The following is a 24,264-nucleotide window of genomic DNA, read 5'->3' on the forward strand; positions in this document are numbered from 1 at the left end:
TTAAAAAAAGAGCAGATATAGCGAACAGAAACCGCTAAAATAACGTACAAATAATAATCAGTTTACATTTAAAAAAGCTAAAATAACAATAATGCTTTATTATTCAATGTTTAGCTTTATTTCCTGGCTCTCCACAAGCCAGAATTGAGACATTTAGTTATCGGACATGTTTTGTTAATCACACCACTGATTCCCCAATTGTAGCAGATGACTAAACTTTTACCTTAATCCCAATTTCCAGTTACAAAGAAAGGATTGAACAAAATCCAAGTGTTTATACATTTACTGGACAGAATGAAAATATTACGTTATGATGGTACAATGCCCTAGTTCTGTAGACTTCTTAATCAAAAGGTAGCCACAGAGTAAAAGGAACAACAGAAAACCATAATGGACTTTTATTCAAAAAAACAGTAAGCACAGTATTTTCTCTTTGCAGGCTTCCCATCTCTTTCAAAGGGGACTCCCAGCATATCTGCAGGCAGTTTGCGCAATCCTGGACTGTTGTTTTGTGATTGAGGTATTTTTCAACCTCACAAATCATGTTCAATTTATTTGCTTTGGGGACACCTGCCAGTCCTTAAAACTACCAGTACATGGGGGAGCCTGTTGCCTCATTTGTCTATTGTAAAGCAGTATTAAATCCCATAAGGGCAATAGTGCAAGGCAACTGTTTCTCCCCTTTCTTTTTACTCATCTACCTTAACTGTAACCATTTTGGGGACCCAGCTCTGCATCATATATTTACTGCATGGCAGCCTTGTGTGCAAAATAGTGTTCACAATGGCTGGCCATGACATTTACAATATGTTTTTGTGATTTCCTGTACTGGTGGCCATCTCCACCCCATGCAGAGGCAGAATATTGCTGTATACAGTGATTCCTCTTTGCGTGCTATGTCTAGAACACGGGAGGCAGGCCCTTGGTGCACCTGGAACTTGTTTTATGTGCGTGAGGAGCTGCGGACAGCCCCAATAGACAACAGCTACATCTTCTGGTGGTCTTCGATGTACCAAAGCCGGCTATCCATTACTGGCCATCCAGAATTTGGGCTGGACCACTGGAGTCAAGTATCAGAAAAAAACAGTACAGGACTGTTGCCGAAACCACCATAGGCCAAGCCATCCACCGCAAGCCACAGATCTGATCTTCACTCGACACAAGAGTCCTTCCACAGTGCCACCCTCCCATGAACTGGTGAGCCTAATCATTCGGGGCCTGCCAAGGTCGCCCTCCTTGAGCTCTGAGGAGCCATGATGAAGTATCTGGAGAACAGCAAGCTAATTGGGCACTTCTTCTGTTGCTGCAGTGCCCTTGCATTTCAGTGCTGTAACCTGTGCAGTGCATTCCGGTTGTGACCCCAGAACTTCACTGTTCTGCTGCCCTCTACCAAGAAGGGAAGCCTTGGTGAGGCCAGAGTCCTGCTGTTCTTTGTCCTGCTGCCTGCAGACCCTGTGCCGGCTCACTTCAACTGCTTGCCCTCCCAGAGCTGTCCTGGAGGTTCTTCCAACGTTGTGCGAGTTATCGCAGATGACTTACTGCAGCCAAGTGGTGATGCATTATAGATGGGTTCATCACCGAGACCAGAAACGGCAGATTCCGACTTGTACCATTATATGGCCTATGAGATATTATGCTAGATCTGACCCCCACACAATGTGTATGAGGTCTAAAGTGTGCTTGGTGGTCCAATATGGACACCAACCCTTGTGCTGTATATGTGCAAATATTAATTTACTTAACATTTAGTTTATTTAACTTAAAGCATATGTGTTGCTAAATAGAGAATTCGTTTAATTACCTGTGTGGACATTCTATTGCTTGTAACTTTCTTGTGTGTGTTAAGTATACTTTAAAACCCTTGATCTCCTAAAATGCAGCATTAGCTGTTTGTCCTCGTTACCACGAGACACTTAAGTTGCGTGTGAAACCTTTGCAGGTCTGCTAAACCTGGCTTCCCATCCCCCTACAACAGTAGTGGTTCTGAGAAATACTCCTAACAAAAAAAAATCTAGTTGGCACTGGGGTGAAGAAAAACAAAAGGCGCTGAAGATTATGCATGAAATGCTGTCCTGAGCCTGAAAACAGAAGCAAATGTGAACTGCCCACTCCACAATTAAAAAATGTGTTTCCCCAAATGTTTGCCATAATACACTAAAGACAGATCTTATTGTGCTCACACACTTGTGAGCTAACAAGGTATTTGACACTTGTTTAGCCGCACTCTATCGGGGTAGCATAAAATGAGCATTAAGGCAGACATCAGGAGATATGGCTGGGGTTATAATGCACAGTTAACCAGATACAAAATCATAAAATATTGGAGTTTACACAGAAGTACAAAAATATAATAATTTATTGGGCCTTCAAAACACAAAGCAGGTAAAGTCATACACAGGGGAGTTGCTAGGTCTGGAAAAGACCCAGGGCTACACTGATGTCGGAACTGTTGGGACTGGGGGCTAGCTAGTCTTTTGGCTGTAGCTCCTGAGATTCTATCCGGGGCTACAACCAAAAGGTCAGGGGCTATAGCCCCTTAGCCGCCCCTCCTGGCAACGCCCCTGGTCATACATCACCAACACACACATATATACACATCTGTACACCGTTGTTGGTCCCAAAGTGGGACTACCAACACTACACAAATAACACAGCAAAGCAATTCAATGAAGTAAAGCATTAAAAACGGTTGCAAGAAGGTCAACCTCAGCAGTCCTTTCCTATCACATTAGTAGGCCCAGTGCCTCAGAGTCAAAGTTCCAGTAAGTACCTAAGAGGGAGGTAGAAAGTCTTAATTTTTCCTGCACAAGTTGTGCCATGACCAAAAGGCTATAAAGAGATTTTAGTTTAAAAGCACATTTGCAGATAACTGGTAAGCATTACATTTAGGGGTACATTCTCAATCCAACCACACGAGAGGGTCCTTTGATAGATCTGCATTTACCAAAGAAAGGCAAGAGAGTGGACTTTGTGTCCATACAATCTTTGTGGCAGCACGGGGGAATGAAAACAGTTAAGAACACTCGCATCCCTTACTCCAAGTTACTAGTGACCACCCTTAAGGCACACACAGTCGCCAGGGAGACTTACTTCTGTGTTAGGCTCGTCGATGGAGCTCCAGGGGTGGCGGATGCAGTAGCTGAAGATGGTGTTGGGATTTCGTCCAGGTACATGGCTGTTCCAGACTCACAGCTGGAAAGGCCAGATACCCCAGGATAGCAGCCACATGGGGTCACACAACATGAAGAGGCCTTCAGCATAAGACAGAACATAGTACCAGTGAAGAAAACCCCCAGTCAGAGGTTGGCAGCTGAGATATACAGTGAGGTTGTGAAAGAACTAGCTCCAGGAAGGCTCCCTCTTCAGAGCAGTAACAGCAGGAAAGATGGTCTAGGGTCCCAAGTCCATGAAGAGTCCTGTGATCTGGCTCAAGATGGCGACGTGTGCAGCGTGAATGCCTTTGCAGAGGGGTGGACAGCACACAGGATGGTCCTGAAACTATTCATCTCACAACACAATGAGACAGGGGGGTTGTTTACCAACTCAATTTAGCTATTCGTCTATAGGATATTAATCCTACAAAATACACTAAAGCTAAAAGGTCTAGTCGTTTCAGAAAATACAGAAGGCCGTCACACAAAAACCAATGTTCGACTTCTGAAAATTTGTAATTTATTAATCCACAAAATAAATTAATAGTTCATACAATTCAAAACACAAATAGCAGTACAATACTTTCAAAATCACTAGAGACAAATCCTATGGCCAGATAGTGTTGTCCCTACAACCTCTACAAGTGCTGTTCTTGATAATAATGGAAAAACAGTCCTCTGCTCTTCAGCACCATTTTGTTATTAAAGGTCTAGTGCTCTTAGTGCAAATAAATCCACAAGGCTTAAAAATAGCAATTAATTCACTCAGATACCCAATTCTCTCATTCAGATTCACACAACATGTGCCTTACATGTTTAACTGATCTCTGCACTTTAAAATCTGTATCTAGGAATTTCTTCAGGGACACACCAGCTCCCTTTTTCCATAAGCATACTATCTGTTTTAGGTTTGGAGTTGCACACTGTTACAAGTAACCCATATCTTCTTCTGGTCAGTGCTAATCTGTATTACTCTTGAGATGGATCCAGGCCAACTCCCTCGTTATATCTTCAGTGGTTTTGTAGTTTTGCAACCACGTCAGTTATGTTCCACAGCTATGCAGGAGCTTTGTACTTATTCAGCAGGGCTCCCAGACTCACACAGCGTGCTTCTTCTTAACCTGATCTGATCTTATAAAGTCGCCCCTTTGTCCAGCGCTTTGGCTGCTGAACTTCTGATCATCTAATGTAGTCAAGTCTCCCCAAATGCGACCTGCACATGCTTGCATCGGCAGTGATTTAGTAGTGCTCCCACGGCTTCCTTCGATCCTCAGTATGCACTATGTCTGGGCTGCGCTGTCCTACTACCTGGGACTATTCAGACAGCTTCTGGTGGCAGGATTCTCGTGCAGAGGTCAGGACTAGTTTGTCACAGCAAAAGCAGCAGGGCTTCACTGGGCATTGGCAATGCTGGTTGTCCGAAGCAGCTCTGTTCCGTGTCTTCAGCTCGAGCGCCACCTCTTCGGAGTCATTGCTCCAGTGAACTGCAGAAGCAGCAGCTACAGGGCTCAACCTACCCCAATTTCAGGGTCGGGGCTATATCAAGTCACAAATGGTAAAGGACCTACATGCCAAGGCATCCAAGTCGGATTCAAAGAACAAGATAGCCAAAGGACAGGGGTTAACCTGTAGGGCGCAGTCATTTTGAGTATACAGTACTCAAATGGCATTATTCAGCAAGAAAACCGAAAGTGCACAGGAGTTCACCTCAAGAATGTATAAAACATGGTCCGCTGCCACCAACATGTCTAGGCACACCAAAAAGGTAACACAAATGGTACACTAACCAAAAGAAAAGGGCTGTAAAACACCCCTACAGCACATCACTGCAAGTTGATGCATGCCACTTTAAAAAAACACTGAAATAATGAACAGGGACATATTCCCCCTGCATTGGTAACCACTGAGGCTGGCCAGAACCCCACAATAAATGGGTTAAGCAAGGTAAGTGGAGCAAAAGGGCTTTACTTGCCTCCAAAGTCACGTTGGTGTACAAGGCAAAGCAAAATAGCTGGGCGTTCAATTGATGTCAAGGGAAGAAAACTTTCTAAAAGAAAAACCTTTACTAACAGTACTGCAGAGTAACACTGAAAGCCAAAAGAGAAAAACACAATTTGAATGAATAAATATAATTAAATTGGGTTCTTATATTGCGATTCATGCCAGAGTCCAGCCTCTAGCCAGTCTGATAGCACAGCGAGTAGAGCGCTGGCTTAGACATCTGTGCAGAGCCTGCTGACGGAGGTTCGAATCCCGGCAGAGCCAAACTCAGCCTTTCATCCTTCCAAGGTCGATAAATGAGCACCACACACCGTGGGTAATAATAAGCAGCGCTCAGACACCTGAGGGTTCCTAGCGCTATATAAATGCTAAATTATTATTATTTTTATTATTAAGCGCAGGGCCGGGTTTAGAACCTATGTTGCACAGCGTTGTCTTGCTTCCGCGACAAGCACGTTGCCCATGAGCTATTGTCCTTACTTGAATAACACCATGTGTTATTCAGCATTTACTTCACAAGTAGAATCTACCTGTATTAGTAGAGTAAGTGCAAAGTGTTGTATCATGCATACAGATACCCAATGAGACACAACCCAGAGCCCTAGTTATTTAATTATCCAATTGGCATACAGAGAAACAAAAATTATGATCCCGCCACCATGACAAACAAATAAGTATAAAGCAAGAATTCTTGAAAGAAAAATGCTTAACGACCCCTGTTTAAGCAACACTACAGCAATAATCAGAAGCTATTCCCAACAAAGCTTGGATAAAAAAAAATCCCACAGAGGTACTAGTCAAAGCAAACAGAAAGGCCCATACCTCCCAAATTCAGAAAACGCTACATTAACTTAATGAAAGCGAATGTAAATTAATGGACAGTCAAAAAATACTGCAGACTCAAATAAGATTTTATTATAAATAAACATTTAGCCATATAAATGAAAAGCACTGCGGTCTGCCGCTAACCAAACCTACATTTGACGTGAGTACATATGTTCGGAGAATCAAGGAAACTGACAACTGCTAGCTTGCATATTGCAAAGGTAAACCCAAGCCAGAACCATGCCAGGCACCAGGACCACTGCCCTCACTTACCCTGCAATACAAATCATATGTGACACTTGGTGTCACTGCAATATGCCACAATGACATATTTTTGGATCATCATTTAATAATCTGCGCCAGTGCCACTGAGAACACTTGTTTGTATATTAAACTGTTTTAGAGACTTTCTGAAACCTCATTACTTAGCTGAAACTTGCACCAGCATGTTTTAACCTGTGAGAAACATGCAGCATTTTCCCCCAGGCAATTCCTACTGATCCTTTGTTCAGGTGAGGGCCATCGCTATTGGATCCCAACTCTGGGGGCGGACGAGCGAGGGAGGATCACCTGGGGAGGGGGTCCTCAGAGACTATGGGCGACACGCCCTCCATTCGCCTATCACAATACACCCCCCCCCCCTTCATCCGGACAAAAATTGACATGGTTTTTCCATGATCTCCAGGAAAACCTAGAACTCCCACAATCCCTACTTCCATTCTAGAAGTCCAACTACTGGGACGAATAAGAGGCAGAAGGGAGTCATGAGGATTACCCATACAAATCAATGGGCAATGGATTCCTATGGGCAGTCTCCATGTTGTCCTGATAATGAGGTCAGGCAGAGTCAGGCAGGGAGAAACAACTATTCACACCTGATTCCAATCAACTCTTTCAAAGAGTATAAAAGGTGAGCCACCCAGGCAAACTCTGAGCGAGTAGGAGATGCTGAAGGAACTGTCAAGACCAGAAGGAGACGTCAGCAGCTGGGAGAACCTTGGGAAGCCAGAAGGGGGGACGGACTGCCAAGACACTGAGGCTGTGAGTACAAAGGGGGCTACAGTGTGGCAGGGGACACGTGCCCCAGGGAACCAAAACTCCAGCTACACTTTTTGGGTAGCATTTTAATATAGCTCTCAAACATTTGTGTCGCCAAGGCGGGTGAGAAAACACCCGATTTTATTTTTGGCGGGTGAGAGGCCCATTGAAAAGAATGGGCGTGCAGGAGGCTTGGCGGGTGAGTCCACTGTTTACAAGGCGGGTGACACCCACCAAAAGCGTGCAAGTTGAGAGCTATGGTTTTATTCAGTGCTGGCTCAGTGGGTAAGTTCCAAAATACCAGGTAGTTGAGGGGCAGGTGCTGGAACCCTGACCTCAAGTGAATTCTCATTGAGGACCAGCTAACACCTCATCACTGAGGATATAAGATGGAGACCTTGTGACTCGAGGGAAGCTAAGGCAGGTTAACCTTTTGTGACAAGAACTTTGTGTAAATCCCAAAAGTGCCTCTAACTGGCGAAGTGGGAACAAAACCACCAATGTGCATTGTAGGATTTGTAGTCCAAAAGAGCAAAGCTGTGAGAGAGTGGTCCGGCGTCGCGTGTGTACCCAATCGAAGGTCTCCATAAGGTGTAAACTTCTGCTACTCTACTACTGCTACCACTAAGTGAGCCATGGACATCTAAAGGAACCGGTTTGCCTACATTTAGGAAGCTAACATTACACCGTGAACACAGGGCGGAGAGAAGTTACTTACCGTATCTGGTAACGTTCTTTCAGTGGGATGTCCCACCGACATATTCCACATCTATGACAGGTAATGACCACAGCTGTGCTGCTTCGGCAAATTTTCAGCAGAGGGCATCCTGCGTCGATACGTTGTTCCTCAAGGGCCTCCGTCGAGGGTCGACGTCACCGGATGTTATATATAGGACGCATGATGCCCGTAGCCTCAGTTGTAGATTTTTCCCAGAACGTGTGGCACCAATCTCCTGCCAATATGACTGCAGAATGCAGCTTATGTTTCCGCAAGGCTATCGCATAAGAAATTCTGTAGAGAGGCAGGCTGGGAGGGTGCGATGTGGAATACGTCGGAGGAACATCCCATCGAAAGAACGTTACCAGATACGGTAAGTAACTTGTTCTTCGAGGGGATTATGTCCTCCGACGTATTCCACATCTATGAGACTCCCAAAGCAGTACCAACGTATGGAGGTGGGAAAAGAATTTACAATTTTAGAATGCCCAATGAAATTGCTGAATAAAGGACTGCCTTACCAAAGGCCAAATCCTGCCTATAGATGAGTCCAAGGAATAGTGTCTCACAAATGTATGGACAGAGGCCCATGTGGCTGCTTTGCAAATATTACGAATCGGAACACCCCTCTGTAGGGCAGTGGAGGCAGCCACACCCCTAGTAGAGTGAGCCCGTAAGCCTACTGGAGGGTCCTTTCCCGCTAAACGGTAACCCTCAGAGATTGTCAAAATGATCCATCTAGACAAAGTCTGTTTGGAAACAACCTGACCCAAGCGCCTTCCAGCATAACCAACAAAGAGCTGAGCGTCCACTCTGACCCGGGACATCGTGAGAGATAGAAACTCAAAGCTCTTCTAGGATCCAACCTATGAAGCCTCTCCTCTTCCTTACCAGGATGTGGAGGAGGATAAAACACCGGAAGGCTCACCTTCTGGCTCAAATGGAATTCCGACACAACCTTCGGAAGAAAAGGCTGCACCCGCAGGACAACCCTGTCCTATGGAACACAGTAAAGGGTGGCTTGGCGGAAAGTGCCTGCAACTCACTCACTCTGCGTGCGGAAGTAACCGCAACTAAAAATACAGTTTTAAAGGACAACAGTCGCAACGGACAAGAATGCAAGGGCTCAAACAGAGCTCCCATCAAGTACTTTAAAACCAAATTCAAATCCCATCCCGGCACCTGGAAAGGCGACGGTGGAAACACATTAGTTAGCCCTTTCAGAAACTGAGAAATCAAAGGGATCTTAAAATAAGAACATTCCTCAGACGAGCGCTTAAATATGGACAGCGCCGCCAGGTAACCCTTAATGGTACCAACTTGCAGGCCCTTGTGGGCTAAAGAAAGCAAAAAAGACAAAACCAAAGGAATGGAACATTGGAAAGGATCCACATTCTGTACCCTGCACCATTCACAGAACTTTCTCCAACGGCAACGGTACAGGGATTTCGTTGCAGGCTTTCTGGCCAAAAGCAACACCTCCATCAAGTCTTCGGGGAGGACCCAATACTTATATCGCAGCCTTTCAGATACCAAGCATGAAGGCTGAGAGACTTGACCTCTGGGTGGAGAACCCAAACCACCTCCCGTGAGAGCAGATGGTCTCGGCAGGGAAGACGGCGTGGCGGGCAGATGGACATGTCTAGAAGGTCTGGGTACCATGCTCTCCTGGCCCATGCCGGAGCAATGAGGATCATCTGGGAACTGAACCTCCGCAACACTTGCGGAATGACGGGGACTGGAGGAAACGCGTACAGCAGTGGGAAGGACCACTCCATTACGAACGCGTCCCCTAAGGCTCCTCTTGGAGGAAATTCCTGAATTCCCAGAATCTCGCACTTCCGGTTGACACTGGTGGCCAAAAGGTCCACTTGTGGGGTTCCCCAAAGGGCGAAGATCTCCAACAGAACTTCCTGAGCCAGCTCCCACTCGTGAGAGACCGTGCTCTGCCTGCTCAGAGCGTCCGCCGCCGCGTTTTCGTCTCCGGCCAGATGAACTGCCGAGATCAAAATTTCCTGCTGGATGGCCCAGAACCAGAGCTGCATCGCCTCCCTGCACAACGGGAGAGACCCTGCCCCCCTTTTTTGTTGAGGTGGTGCATGGCCACTGTATTGTCCGTCATAATCAGGACATTCTTTCCCCACACAGAAGGCAGAAAAGCCTTCAGGTCTAGCCTGACAGCCCGCAGCTCTAACAGATTGATGTGGAGTCTGGACTCCGACAGAGACCAACTGCCGCTCGCTGTCAACTCGTTGGCATGAGCTCCCCAACCCGTGAGGGATGCATCCGTCACAATCGTCACCTCCGGCCAAGGTTGCCAAAACGGAGCTACCTTCATCAGATTGCCTTCAACGGTCCACCACAGAAGAACCTGTGCGACCAAAGGCAGATTCTGAACAGGATCCAACATCCTGCCGGAGAACTGCGACAACTGCATCTTGAGAGCCCACTGCAGAGATCTCATCCGCAGCCTGGCCTCTGGCACCAGGAAAATGCAGGATGCCATGAGGCCGAGCAACCTTAAGAACTTGAACGCCGGGAGACTCTGGGCACGTTGAAACTTGTCCACCATCTGCAGAATGTGATGAGCCCTCACCTGGGGAGAAGAACACTGCCCCAGGGATGTGTCGAGCACTGCTCCAATGTATTGGAGCCGCTGGGTAGGTGTCAAATGGGACTTCTTTAAATTGAGGGTGAAGCCCAGCTCGTGAAGGGAGTGGCAGGTGACGGACAAATGATCTAGGGCTTGCTCGGGAGAGCTCGCCCTGATCAACCAATCGTCCTGGTAGGGGCAGATGTGAATCCTCCCTTTCCTGAGATACGCTGCCACCACCACCATCTGCTTGGTGAAGACCCTCGGGGCAGAGGTCAATCCAAACGGCAAGACCCGAAACTGAAAATGCGAGTCGCCAACCGCGAACCTCGGGTACTTCCTTTGCTTGGGATGAATCGCAACATGAAAGTAAGCATCCTTCCAAGTCGAGAGACACCAACCAATCCTGAAGTTGAAGGGCCTGGAGGACTTGAGAAAGAGTTACCATCTTTAACTTATCCTTCCTGAGGAGCTTGTTCAGCCAACGCAAGTCCATGATGGGTCTCAATCCCCAGTCTTTTTTCGGGATCAAAAAATAAGGGGAATACCATACCTTGTTCGTCTTCGCTACAGGCACCAGTTCTATGGTGCCTTTCTCCAGCAGGGATAGGATTTCCTGCGCAAGGAGCGGATCCAGACGCTTCAAAGAGAGCTTCCCTGGTGGATTGTCGTGAGGTCTCTGCCAGAAGGGCAGACAGTAGCCGTGGGTTATGATCTCCAGAACCCACACATCCGAATTAATGGCCCGCCATTCTCCAAGATGCTTTGACTAGCAGCTCCTCTTGATCTACCAAAGGTACAGTATTACCGAAAGGAACCTCCCATCCATTGCTGTCCCCTAGGACGAAAAAGGCAGAGGTTGACGTACTGCAGCGCTCAAAGACTTTGCTGCAGCTTTGGAGGTCTGCAACCTCTCAAGGCTCTCGTCAGCCTTGCTGCCAAACAGATGGACACCATCAAAGGGCATGTTGAGAAGCCGGGATTGCACATCAGGAGCAAACCCCAACTTCCGCATCCATTCAAACCTGCGTATCATGGTGCTCGTAGCCATGGACCGGCTGACACGGTCTGCATGTCCAAGCCCGACTGAACGGACATGACATCCTTGCCGTCTTGCACAAGGGCTAGAAAACCATCCCGTTCCTCCCCTTTGGGAATATGCTCAGCCGCCAAAGATGCACAGTTCCACAGAGTGTGAGTGAATCTCGCCAAGGCACAAATGGAGTTGGCTGCCTTCAAAGCCATACCCCCAGATGAAAATACATTCTTCGCCCAACCATCAAAGCGCTTATCATCCCTATCAGTTCGGATGGTAGGGTACTTAGCCTGCTTCGCAGGGGTCATAGCAGCCTGCACCACCAAACTCTCCAGAGTAGGGTGCGTCGACAAGTAGCAGGGCTCACTACTGGCTGGATGTTATTTTTTCGGAAGCGACTTATTCACTGCCGGGAGACTCTCCGGAGCAGTCCAAGCCGCCGCCACTCTTCTTTGCAAAGCCATGTGAAATGGCAACACCGGGTCAGTGGGTGGACCTTGGTCCAGGATATCCGTCAGATCATCCTGATCAAAATCAACAGGTGGAGCAGACCACCCCAAATATTCAGTCACCCTTGACATGAGACGCCTATAGGAGGATTCGGCATGCATCCCAGGCTCAGGCCTGCCAAACTCCACCTCCGGAGAGGTGTCAAGACCACTGGCGTCATGCAAAGTCTGACAGAGTTACTCCATCTGACTGTGCCCAGACAAAAGGTCATACGGGACATCAGGAGGCACAACCCTCGCCTCATCAGACCCTTCCTCCACCGCCACAATATAATCCAAAGGTTGGAATAAATCCAATCTGGGAGGGGGAACATAGTAAGGCTCAAAAACAGGCCTCACAGAATTACTGAGAGCCTTCCTCGGATTTTCCACAGCTCTCCGGGGTACCTCTGGCAAATCCTCCACAACCGGCGTCAAAGGAGCTGAGGGAATCGACGTCGACAACTTCTTCGAGGGCAGAGCCCCGAGAATGTCCCTCGGTGGACACGGCACTGATGGCTCGACGACTGCTTCAAGGGCAGAGCCCCGAGAGCGTTCTTCGATGGACACGGTGTCGATTGACACGGCGCCGATGGCGTTGACGCCTTCCTTGAAGGCTTCACAGGTACCGACGGGCTTGATGGAGTCGAGGACCGGGACCTGGATCTGGCACGGCTATGGCGATCTCCCTTGTCCGAGCGGGACCTCAATGGCCCCCGATGATCGCGCCGACTGCCCGAAGGCATGCGAATGGTGGACCGAGCCCGTTCGCCGCCGGGTTCTTTCGAAGGCACGGCCAGAACTGTGCCTTGCAATTAAAAATCGCCATCATCTGCTGGCAGAATGCATCCTATTCGGCCTTCGACGAAGGCTTGGTGGGACAAGTCAATCATCTGCCAGAGTCCTCCGACGAAGACGGGGAAGGCGACTGATGACAGCGCTTCCTAGAATGCCTCGATGAGGCAGAGGAATGGCGGGAACCATTCCTAGACCGAGACCCCCTGGACTTTCGCCGACGCAGAGAGTCGCCCCTCGAGTCATCGGTCGAAAGCCCAGCGGACTTCGAAGTATGGGGCTCAGACACCCTACCTACCTTTAATACTGCTTACGTTCCCACAAGGCCTTAGACGTCAGTGACTGGCAAGCATCGCAGTCGTCAGTGGCGTGGCTTTCGCAGAGGCACCAGAGGCAGATGTTGTGCGGGTCCGTGATGGACATTTTCGAACCGCAGTCCCGACACTTTTTAAAGCCAGACTTCGGGGTAGTAGAAGAAGAAGACATCGCTATCGAAGAAAAGAATCGAGCACGCCGAGATTTCAAAGCAAACACATTTGCGGAAAAAACAGAACTGCGTCCTTTATATAACATCCGGTGACATCGACCCTCGATGGAGGCCCTCGAGGAACAACTTATCGATGTAGGACGCAGTCTGCCAAAAAAATTCAGAAGCAGCACAGCTGTGGTCATTGCCCGTCATAGATGTGGAATACGTCGGAGGACACAATCCCCTCGTATCCTCTTTTACACAGTATGTAATTCGATTTCAAAATTGCAGGATAAATCCAACAAAGATTTTACAGTCTTCACTCAAAGCTTCCAATCCTGGAGAATCTGATCATTTGCTGATGCAAAACATGTTTAGAGATTGCATCAAGTCTAGACCATTTTGTCAACAAAGGATCATTTTGTATTGTAAAGTGAGAATATTCTGTTCAGGGAACAGTACCCTCTACAGGCCTTCAATCCACAGAAAGAGTCTGAGAATATAAACAGCTATTAAAATATGAGTAATACTTAAATAATCAGACAAAAAAGAATGCTCCCAGACCAAAAACAATTCCAGAAGTAATGTGCTCCATGTGAGTTGGAGACGGAGTAATGTATATCAGCTGATACCGCGCCTCAGAAGGATGATGTGATCGCCAAACACAGTTGCTCACATTATTTAGTACAGGCCTGAATACCTGTACATTACTGAAGAACAATCGTTATGCAGGAGGCGGATAAAGGAGGACCTGCAGATGGAAGTACTTAATCACAAATCTAGAGCAACAGTGAAGTGCTTACATTGAACAAAACCTTGTTAAAATCTCTGTTCTTGTAAATCTGATATTGGAACCAATACACTTGCAATGACAATGCAGCATATTGAACCTAATTTCCTCTTAAACTGGAGTTCCTCAAAATGAGATCTTGGAATAATCATATTGCATTAGTGGTGCAGCAGAAAGAATCTGCACTCTTCTTCTGATTTGTTCAAAACATTCTGCTACCGATGAATGAGAAGTAATGTCAGGCTTCTCAGTAACAGGTGGAGAAGAGGTCATTCAAATAAAAAGGGCAGGAGAATGACCCTCACACCATCACCTGAAGGCAGTCTCTTTTTATACAATGCCCATTGCCAAATCTCTTTTACTGGTGTGCATGCAACCTGTGGTGAATTACACTGCTGCTTGCTGTGCCACACCCTTTTGTGACAGTATCCAGACAAGTTCTTAACCTCAATGCTTTGCTGAAACAGAACACGTTGGTGTTTACCAAATCGAAATTTCAAATGCAGGTCTCAAAGGCTTAATAGTGTCTAGCCACGTGGAAGTGGCTATCACAACAAATGCATTTTTAACTCAGTCATAATAGGCAGCCAGAAGAACAATGGCGAAAATGTATAATTTGTAATGCCCAATGAAAAATATAAACTTAATGAGGACAGCCCCACAAAGATGGAAAAATGTAAAGTGTCAAAGAAAGTCTCTACAAAAAAAGTGGAAGGTGATATAGGCAGGCAGGAACATGCGTTTCTTCTATCTGGAAAGACATTAACTGAGCTAGGAGGTTGGTGACAACTATTTAAAGGGTAGGGGTGGAGAGATGGCCCATGTTTTAGTTCAGACACTGCACCTTTTTACAAAAAAGCATGTTCCAAGCTATTCTGTGGGTAAGGCTATCCCAATCAACTTTTGAAGGAGCACTACACAAGTATTAAAAACAAGGACAACAAATCATGAAAAGCATTGACATGTGTGACAACCTTGTCAATACGTCACGTGATGAAGTAGGCTGGCCTCTGTTAAGGTCCGTTCCTCCGGAGAAACAGTGTTTTTCCCCTGTGAGGTGTGCTAGATTTCTCCTTGTGAGAGTGACTCTTAGTGTTTATTTGAACCTTTTGCCTTAAAGAGGCTTTCAGGGACATGTTTTGGCACCAAGTGGGCCAATCCCGAGCTCTTTGGCCGTTTTTTGACGTAGTGTGTCCAATTTCGGTGGTGGAGCAGGCTAAAGCATCGGCGTTCGGCAGAGGGTTTGGACAGAGCGTCTGTTATGTCTTTCAATTTACGGGGCCTGTCGTGTGGCGATCGGGACCTCGAGTGCTCAGAAGATAGGGATTCGGTGGAACTCCCCCCTTGACGCTGTGTGTGGATGTTTGGTCAACGCTCTTATCGATTCTTGGCCCTTGGATATGTGCTTAGTGCTGTGAGTGTTGTGAGTGCTAACGCCGCCGGGTGTCATCCCCATAACAGAGCCGCCGGCCTGTCTATTGGGGTCGGGCACTTGCACTTGAGAATGTAACGGTTCCCCGTCGCCTTCGCCGTCCAAAGAGACTGCAATGCTGCCATAGTTGTAGGTTCCCTCCACGTCCACGGCGGCCTCGTGATGGGCCCAGTGCTTTGTGTTTCGGTCCCGGAGTGTCTTTGGCTTGAAAAGCTTGCAGGCTCGACAATGGCCCTCATTGTGGTCCTGTGCTATACAAAGATTGCACACCTGGTGCTTGTCTACCCAGGGGAACTTCTTATTACAACTAGGGCAACATTTAAATGCAGTATAAAAGGGAAAATTAATTCTCTAATGTCAACCCCCCCCAAATCTCCCTACTGTTAGGGCATATGCCCGGTGCAGCCTGCCAAGGCCGAAGGGGACAGTCGAATCAAGGACTTTGATCAATGTTCATCCTTTCCACCACTGAACAGAGTAACTAACTCTAATTTGACAATAATAAATGGCATCAGCCGAAAGGAACTCCGCGATTAAGCATTCGTCACAATGGTGGAAAAAAACAATCTGAGGGACCTCGACGCGTGAAGGACCATGGGTACAGTGGACATCACACTAGGGATAGTATTACTGGCACGCCCTGTCGACGTCCCTTTTCGAGTTTCGAAAAAAACAACTGTAATACTCTGCAGCTTCCACTAGATGTCAGCCTATGCATAGCATGTGATCTAAGACGATTCCACAAGCCACAGAAATATATATACAAACAGCAACTGGGGCTCCAAGACTAGGGGTGGTCCCTGTAATCTTCCCTTCCTCCTTGAAGGAAGCCCCCACCTCCCTATCAGGCTCCCTATTCAACCAGGTCTTAAGACAGTACAGATTCTCAGAAGCTGGATGACCCCTTCAGTGTAGGCTAGCTGTACTATAGGAAGGCCTAATGGCTGTAGCCTTCTCTATCCAACTAGCGGGGTAGTGCGTTTGTCCTGTCGCCCTTCCTCCGAATGACCATCTCTCAACCTTTTCATCAATCACGACTCTCATCTCTCCCTACACTCCCTCTCCTACTCTTACCTCTTTTTCTACTGACTGTATCGACTTTCCAGCTACCTCACGATGTTACCAGTTTTCCTCCTGATCTTGTTCCTCCCCTCACTACTGCTGCTGCCTCTACTATCCCCCCCACTCTCCTCTCACTTCCCCCTGATCTCTCCTCTCCCTCTCTCACATATAGCCCTCAACTTCTTCTGCTTTCCCCTACACAAATTATCACTCACACACAAACAACCAAATTGGTACTACCCACTCAATTCCAACACCTAAAAGGCTAGAGAGAGACCGGGCGAGGACAGAGGCTGGCAGACATAAAATCCACAAAATAGGCACAAATGCACATACCCAGCTTCATGCATAGCGGGCAGCAGGAGACCGGGGTCTGCCTGAATCCCCCTACTTCCCCTCTGGGGTCATTAGCTCACAAATGACAGGACCAGCCTTTAATGCCCGTATCACATATGAAAGTGAAAAACGCATGCTAAAACCATCAAATCAATTGACCTGCAATTAACAAAACCACCATGACGCTATCAACCGAACGAATTGGACGTACCGCTCAAAACCACTGTCATAAAGGAATCAAAATCATTAGCATGCAAACGCCAAATCCAACGGCATGCATTAAAACATATGGCATAAAACGTCAAGACCAACTACACCAAATGCAAAAACCAATGGCATGCATTTATCAAACCCAGAGGCTTGCAAGTGTCAAAACCAGCTGACTGTTGAAACTCAAGCATCAAAACCAAATGGCATGAAAGTATTAAAAACAATGAGACAATCTGGAGGTTGATGGCCGGAAGGTTTTACATTAATCATCATGACTGGCATTGCTCTGAGCAACCCTCCAGACCATAGTTTTTCAGCCTGCCAAGCCATTGTAGAAAAACCATAGGCAAATCCGTATAAGAAGCAGTGCAACCAGAACTGCTAGCCTAACATTCATTCTGCACGAGACCAAAAGTAATCCCACACATGTTTCAGGTTCATTGTCCATCCTATGCTCAGGACTTGCATCTGAGCATACTGTCCCATTTTGGGTGACTAAGCAAAAGTGAAGGTTAATGGCTGTAAGGTTTTGTAACCACTGGCATTACTCTGGGTAACTGCAAGACATTTTTTGATTATTGAATCAAAAACAATGGCATACAAGAGTCGCAACGATGAAACCAGTCAAAACTGCTGAAATTGAAGTGTCAAATGGAAATAGGTAGACAAAAAAAAACAATGACAAGTAAGCATCTAAACAAATTATTTTTAATTCTTAAAACTAATGATCTGTAAAAAAAAACTATATGAACATCCAAGTCCATGAGTAAGTCACCTCCAAAAGCACAGCTGTAGCCGTTCTTTATGAAAACTTACGGATGTAATTGACGCTCTCAGGATGCGGTCGCAGAGATATCTGAGGTTCATAAACTGTCTTGCTGTTGTCAAACAGAAAAAAAAGATCTGTTTCCGTGCTCCGGCCATCATTCAGCTATGGAAAAATGAACACCAAGGAGAGGGATGATCAAAAGGGAAATTACACAGACCATACACTTTCTTTTACTTACAAGGTACAGAGGGAAGGAACAAAGGAATAACAGGTGTGAAAGAGGGTGACGATGAAAGATAGAGGGTTCTCTAGCAGAATTTGAGAAGAATTATCTACATTACAGGACCATGTACGATAGAGACCATTCCTTACCCTGCTCTCTGCCATACACTGAGTAATAGGTTTCTGAGGGTCTAATGCAAGCCCTGCCTCTTGAAGCAGCTCCTGATCCGATTCTGGGATACCTGAGTCCAAGTGGATTCGAGACATTAAGCTCTGCAAACTCTCGCGATCATCCACCACAGAGTATATGTGCAGCACACCTGTTGCCATGTTCAGCACCTGCACCAACTGAAACAGATCCATAACCAGATGTTACATAACTTATTGTGAATACTGAGAAACACATATGTAAACTGAATAACAATTACTGGACATGGGGACACACTCCCACTCTGAGCCATAAAGACCAGTTAAAACTCAATCTTGCACTCACAGGGGTACACTGATACATGAACAAACTATAAGGGGCACACGCTCAAGTGGCATAATCACAGACAGTGCATCAATCTCACAGGGTTCCAAGACGCATGGGTTACAGACAAATGCGCAAAATCACCCAAATAAAATCACTGGGGAGCAAGAATAGACATCATAACAAGGCATGCAGACAGGTGAAAAAACTTGCTATTAGGGGAACTTTTCAAAATCCCTTTGGTGAGGGGTTCAGTAGACCATCCCAGTAGCGTGTGCAGACAGTATCCACAATGTTAGCCCAATACTGTCAATGCTAACATAGTCGAGCAGTCCGACTTAACTATTAGGAGATGGAACGGACGGCTTTCAAGATTAAGCCCCATCACAAAGTTGAGTAGAATAAACACAAGGCGAACATAAGAAAGTTAAATTACAACAAAGATTATTAGGGCCGATTACAAGGTTGGGCAAAATCAAGAAAAATGCACATTAAAACTTCAGTAACGGCAAGATGCCTTCTCCGAGCTTGTAACAGTTCAAGTCTTTTAGGTTACGAATATTCATCTGTTTTTGCTTTTGTTGCAGACAACCAGTTCACAGTCAGTCACAGCCCTGAGGGGTTTATGCGTTTCTCGCACCTTTTCTTCTCTCCTGTTTCACCATCTCTGCTTCTAGTGCTTGATCCTGTGAGTCCCCTCTTCCAGGGTCTCTGGGACCCATATGTACACACACATTAGATCTGAGCAAGGGCAACGTCTGTTTTCATGTGAGCCTTCCCATTCTTTCTCAACCTTGTCTCCACCCCATCCTCCTCTCTCTGTCACCATGCATCCACCTCACTTCACTCCATGGCATCTCTGCAAATTGTTCTCGGCCTACTTTCACCCACACTACCAACTGAAGACAAACCGCTTTTATTAGGTCATCAGTAAGCCATCTCTGTGGGATATTAAGGTAGCAAGAGGACTGGTGTAGTGGGAATTCAGGATTCCTTTAATTTGTTTCTACTAGGGAAAAGCTGTGCGGCACAGCTCTGCAGAATGAGCTTTCTTTATTCTCAATTACCATCTTGGTTTTCATAGCTGTAACCCTGCACTCTGTGCGAGAAGCCTGCTCATGTAGCAATTACCAGAAGAGCTCTTGCAGTGACCACTCAACATGGAACTTCACTGGTCCAGTCTTGCGCGTAGGTTCAACAAAGCTCTTTCCCAGCTTGGGAGGCCTTCTTTGGATAAGAATAAGCAAGCACACAACAGGATTAGGATTCTGTCGGCATCAATGGAAACCTTTCTGAGAAGCCAAGCTTAGTGACCTGCAAGATTTAACACAAAACTCTAAACAAACTCTTAATAGGTAGAGTGACTGAGTTTTAAGGCCTAGAATAAGGAGATCAGGAACTTAAATTGCTGTACCCAAGAGTTGAGTCTGTCAAACAATGGATTGTCCACACATGTAAGTATAAAAATACACTACTTTAACAACGTAAATACCACATGTATTTGTAAACTACAATACCGCATGTATTTGTGAAGTGCTGTCGGCAAATAGGAAAGGCCTGCAGGCATTGATCTGTTTGGCGGTGAGGGCAGTGGAGGTTGCATTAGCATTGACATGTCGAGTTAGGGAGAGGGAGGCATCAAGGTGCACGGTCAGTGCCTTTACTGTCAGTGAGATGGGGATCGATATGCTGCCTTTGGTGCAGGAGCAATATAACTGGTTAAGGTTTTTGAGTACAGCTGGAGATCCCAGCAGGATAATTTCAGTTTTTCATCGTTAAGGCAAAGTAAGTGGGAGGCCATCCAAGCAGGTTTTGTCTGGTGGATAGCGAGTAATGTGGAGGAGTCGTCTGCATAGCCGCCTGATATGGGAAGCAGGATTTTGGTGTCATGCACGTAGTTTGTATAGGAGAGGCCGCAAGTCTCCAGGAGGTCGAATAGTGGTGTAGTGAAAATGTTATAGAGGGTAAGGGGGACACAGGGACCTTGGGGGACGCCGCAGGAAATTGGCGATGTTGGGGTGCTAGCATTTATTCAGCGAAGATTCTGATGGTTCTGTCAGCCAGGAAGGAAGTAATACAGCTGGTTGCTTCAGTCGAGAAGTTAGCAGTAGATGTGAGGTGCTTGCAGAGAATCTTGTGGTCAGCCAGATCTAAAGCTGCTGAGAGGTCTAGTAGTAGGAGTGCAGGTTTTCCTGCATCGGTAAGCTCATCGAGGTGGTTCTCTTTACGTCCAACAGAGCAGATTCCGTGCCCTGACAAGGGTGGAAACACATCTATACATATTCGCAGTTAAGATATCCATTTGGGACACCAACCACACTTCATAATGTGACGGGGTCAGGGTCTTGACCATGTCAAAGGGGTTGGGGCATTTCACCCTTATCACCCTAAAGCAGGAGGCTTTCTAAAATTAAACTCAAAACAAGCCCAGATGCAGGTATGCAAAGTGGGAGGAGTTGTGTTACTGGATCCCGGAAAATCCTCCCCTTGCCACAACACTGATGTCCCCCAAATGCTCTCAATTTGTCTCGTTACTGTTCGCCACAGTTCTTCTTGTGTGGTCAGAACGACATCTCCCACAATGCAACAGCAAGCCACCAGGAAAAGTCATGAAATGCAGCAATGCCAGCTGACTGCGGAATGGCAAAAACACTAAACCACATCCAACACATCAGAAAAGCAGACTACTCGCTCTCCAAGCAGAACAATTAACTTTCAGCCTACAGAATGGCAGAGAAACTCCAAACTGCTTGGAAACAGTGCTGGAAAAGGGGGCAGGGCTTAGAAGGGTTTTTTAAGTTTACCAGCTATTTAGCTCTCCTCTTGGGGAAAAGGCATGCACGGATTGGTGCAGGGAATCGGCTGAGCACTGCAACCAGTGAGGGGAGGGAGGGGAAACAGTACCTGGATGCAGAGTCCTGCACTATAAAAGCAGATGGCAGCAGAGGCAGAGTGTGGATTGTACGGGTGAGGTTCCAGGTGGAGTTGGAGAAAGACCAAGTGACGAGCTCGAGGAAGGATGAGAAGGCAGTGCAGATTGTTGGAGAGCCGAATTATGAGCAGGTGAGTTATTTGAAAGATAGAGTTATATCAGTGGTGTGTAGTGTATTGCAGTGCAGGAAGTGGGGAGGGGAGAGAAAGACTGAACATTGTGTTGGAGATAGTCGTTAGTGTGAGAGGGAGTACGTGTTAGCAAAGAGTAAAGCTAGTAGGGAGGGTATAGAAGTGGGGTGCAAGGAGTAGGATGCATAAGGGAAGTAGGGAGGGGCTGAGAGTAGTGAGTGAGAATTGTGAAGGTTGGGAAAAGGTTGTGGCAACGTTATATATGGTGACCATATATAGGGGGTTAAGGGGGGCAGGGGTGTCCTCCGCTCCCTGCATGTTCATGGTAATAATGTCCCTGCACAAAACGGCCATTTTATGGTGAGTTTTTTGCCAGGTGATATTTTTGCAGCAACATTATTACATGGAACCATAATGCAGGGGGATTTCATGGGGGAAGGGGAATCCCTTTCTAGGTATAAGGACAACCATCTAGGCTACAGCCCTTATGAGAACATTCAACCCTCACACAATCTAGCCTGCCCTTTCTCTGCTAACATCTCTGTAGATAGTAGACCTATATATACTGTTATAAGGCAGAGTACCTTAAGGATCTGGAAAGTACTGAGACGAAGAAGAATAGGAACTTAAGTAATGCAAGTACTGGGATGAGTTGGCCCCGCAGAGCAATGAAGATGAAACCCATGAAAGAGGCAAAGAACTTATACAATGGGCCCAGACACTGCAGGCAGCACTGTATAGAATAGGACAATGGACTAAACACTTGCTCTCTGGGACCCACGGTTGACGACAGGAGTGCTGCGCCCCGAACGCAGGAGTTTGAAACTTGCATCGCTGATCCAGAGGGAGAGAGCGCCAAGGACTCTGGAAGTCCACTGTGTCTCATGATCGTAGAGCGGCGCAGAGTCGACACAGAGTGTTGAGTGTCTTTGGAGCCTTTGGTCCTTTGGTTCCGCAGACCCCGCGGGTGTGCTCTCTTTCTTGTTTTCCCGCCTGCGTATTAAGCAAGTGCAGGTTTTTTAACTATCCCTATGGAAAATAGTGAAGCAATGGATCTGCCGCAGACCCGGTCAGGCCTACGTCGAGGAGGAGGTGGGATCTATCAAACCCGCGGTAAGAAGGAAAACTGCGGCACATACGATAGGTGCGGATAAAATTGACACAGTTGACTGAACAACAGCCTCAATTGACAGAATTGATAGAATTACTGCTGATTTATCAAATGCTTCTAAAACACATTCATTAGTGGGCGGCAGCGCCATGATTTGTATGCAAGAGTGTATGCAGGAGTGTTGTAAGAATGGAGAGTCTAGTGAGCCTAGCGAGCTTGAGGAGTGCTGCGACTACGGTGAGGTGAGCATGAGCAGATTGAGAATGAGAATGGTGCTGATTTGGTCAATAATTCTATCAACGAAGGTGATAACGACTGTTTTATTACCGAAACTGAAACAATTAATATAACTAAAACAAACAAATCTCCATATACCACCGGCATAGCGTCTGCATCTAGCGCTGCCACTAAAGATTGAGTTCAAGGATGTAAATATTACTTGTGTTCAGGGTTTCCAATTGATGGTAAAACAGACGCCAAAAAACTGGTACCAGTAGAGATCTTTCCTCAATTGCGTGTTTTGGCTGCAAAAATTGTGCAAGGTATAAATGGAGATAATAAACTGATTACCTTTCCCCATCTTAGAGAGTTGATGTATGGTGATCGGAGATAAGTCGGACTTAGACTTTGGCAACTGCAATACTTTGGATCTGCAACCACTTACTCAAAATAATTGTAAATCGAACTATGAAAGAAGGAACTCAATTAATGTGGCAAACTCTTGAAAGATCTATTAAAAATGAACTTGGATTTCAACAACCGGACTAATAATAAACTAAAGAGCTTATCTACATTAAATAAAGGATGCGTTATGACACGGTTATTACCTCATGACGATGCATATACGGAAAATTTTGAAATAAACAATTTCTCGGCAGACTTTGACACAACTACAATATCTCACAGTGCCGCACGCAAAAGAAAAAGAAGCAGAAATAGCCTTTCAGGCGAAATCGCCTGTTCTCAAACAAGAACTCCAAAGAAGTCATATACGCTACACTCACCAGTAAGATTTACAGCGACTGAAAGCAAAAATCAAACGCATAGCAAAGGACTAAGCAAAATTTCTACTTCCGCAAATGAGAAAAGAAACATTTCATCCTCATCATCGTCCTCTTCTACTTCTGATTCTGATGACTCGTCTATAATGGAAAGACCTTTTCCCAAAATAAGACGTGGGTATGGGAAAAATAAAACTTCCTATTCACAAAAAGAAAAAGGTACATCTGGAATAAATATACCGGACATACAAACAATGATTATGTCCACTATGAACATTGTACTATCTCCGTACCTCAAATTATATGCACAAATGGATGGCAACATTAAAGACCTAACTACGCTAATAGCTTTGCTAAAGTTGCTAACATGGAAGTCGAACAACAAAGAAATCAGGATAACTTGAAACAGGAAAAGACTCAAAATGCCAACTTTTTGAATTTAATTTTAGACTCTAATCACAATTCACTTGAGGACATAAAATGAATAGCTGAAGTTGCTCGAGAAGCCCTAAAGCTTTTTAATAAACCTCACTTACCTGCTTCAAAGGATGGTGCAAATAGCAGCACTAACTTAGACAGCTGCTGCAATGCTCCTACCATGAAAAAATATCATCTGCCAACAGTCCAACGAAATTCTGAGCGCGGAAATATTGAAACGGTATGCAAAAAGAAAGATTTCTC

General features: G+C 46.1%; 1 protein-coding gene across 1 annotated transcript in view; it reads right to left on the minus strand.

The window, feature by feature from the left end:
• Window positions 1-24,264, minus strand: part of IKBKB (inhibitor of nuclear factor kappa B kinase subunit beta) — a 1,202,582-nt gene that overhangs the window by 678,979 nt on the left and 499,339 nt on the right. The window contains exons 11-12 of the mRNA XM_069617660.1: window positions 18,087-18,284; window positions 17,762-17,876 (exon numbers count right to left, since the gene is read on the minus strand). Of these exons, the coding sequence (XP_069473761.1) occupies window positions 17,762-17,876; window positions 18,087-18,284 (313 nt within the window). The remainder of the gene's footprint in view (window positions 1-17,761; window positions 17,877-18,086; window positions 18,285-24,264) is intronic.

The sequence above is a fragment of the Ambystoma mexicanum genome, chromosome 10, assembly GCF_040938575.1.
Source record: "Ambystoma mexicanum isolate Mex_15411 chromosome 10, UKY_AmexF1_1, whole genome shotgun sequence".
In the NCBI taxonomy this organism is placed as follows: Eukaryota; Metazoa; Chordata; class Amphibia; order Caudata; family Ambystomatidae; genus Ambystoma; species Ambystoma mexicanum.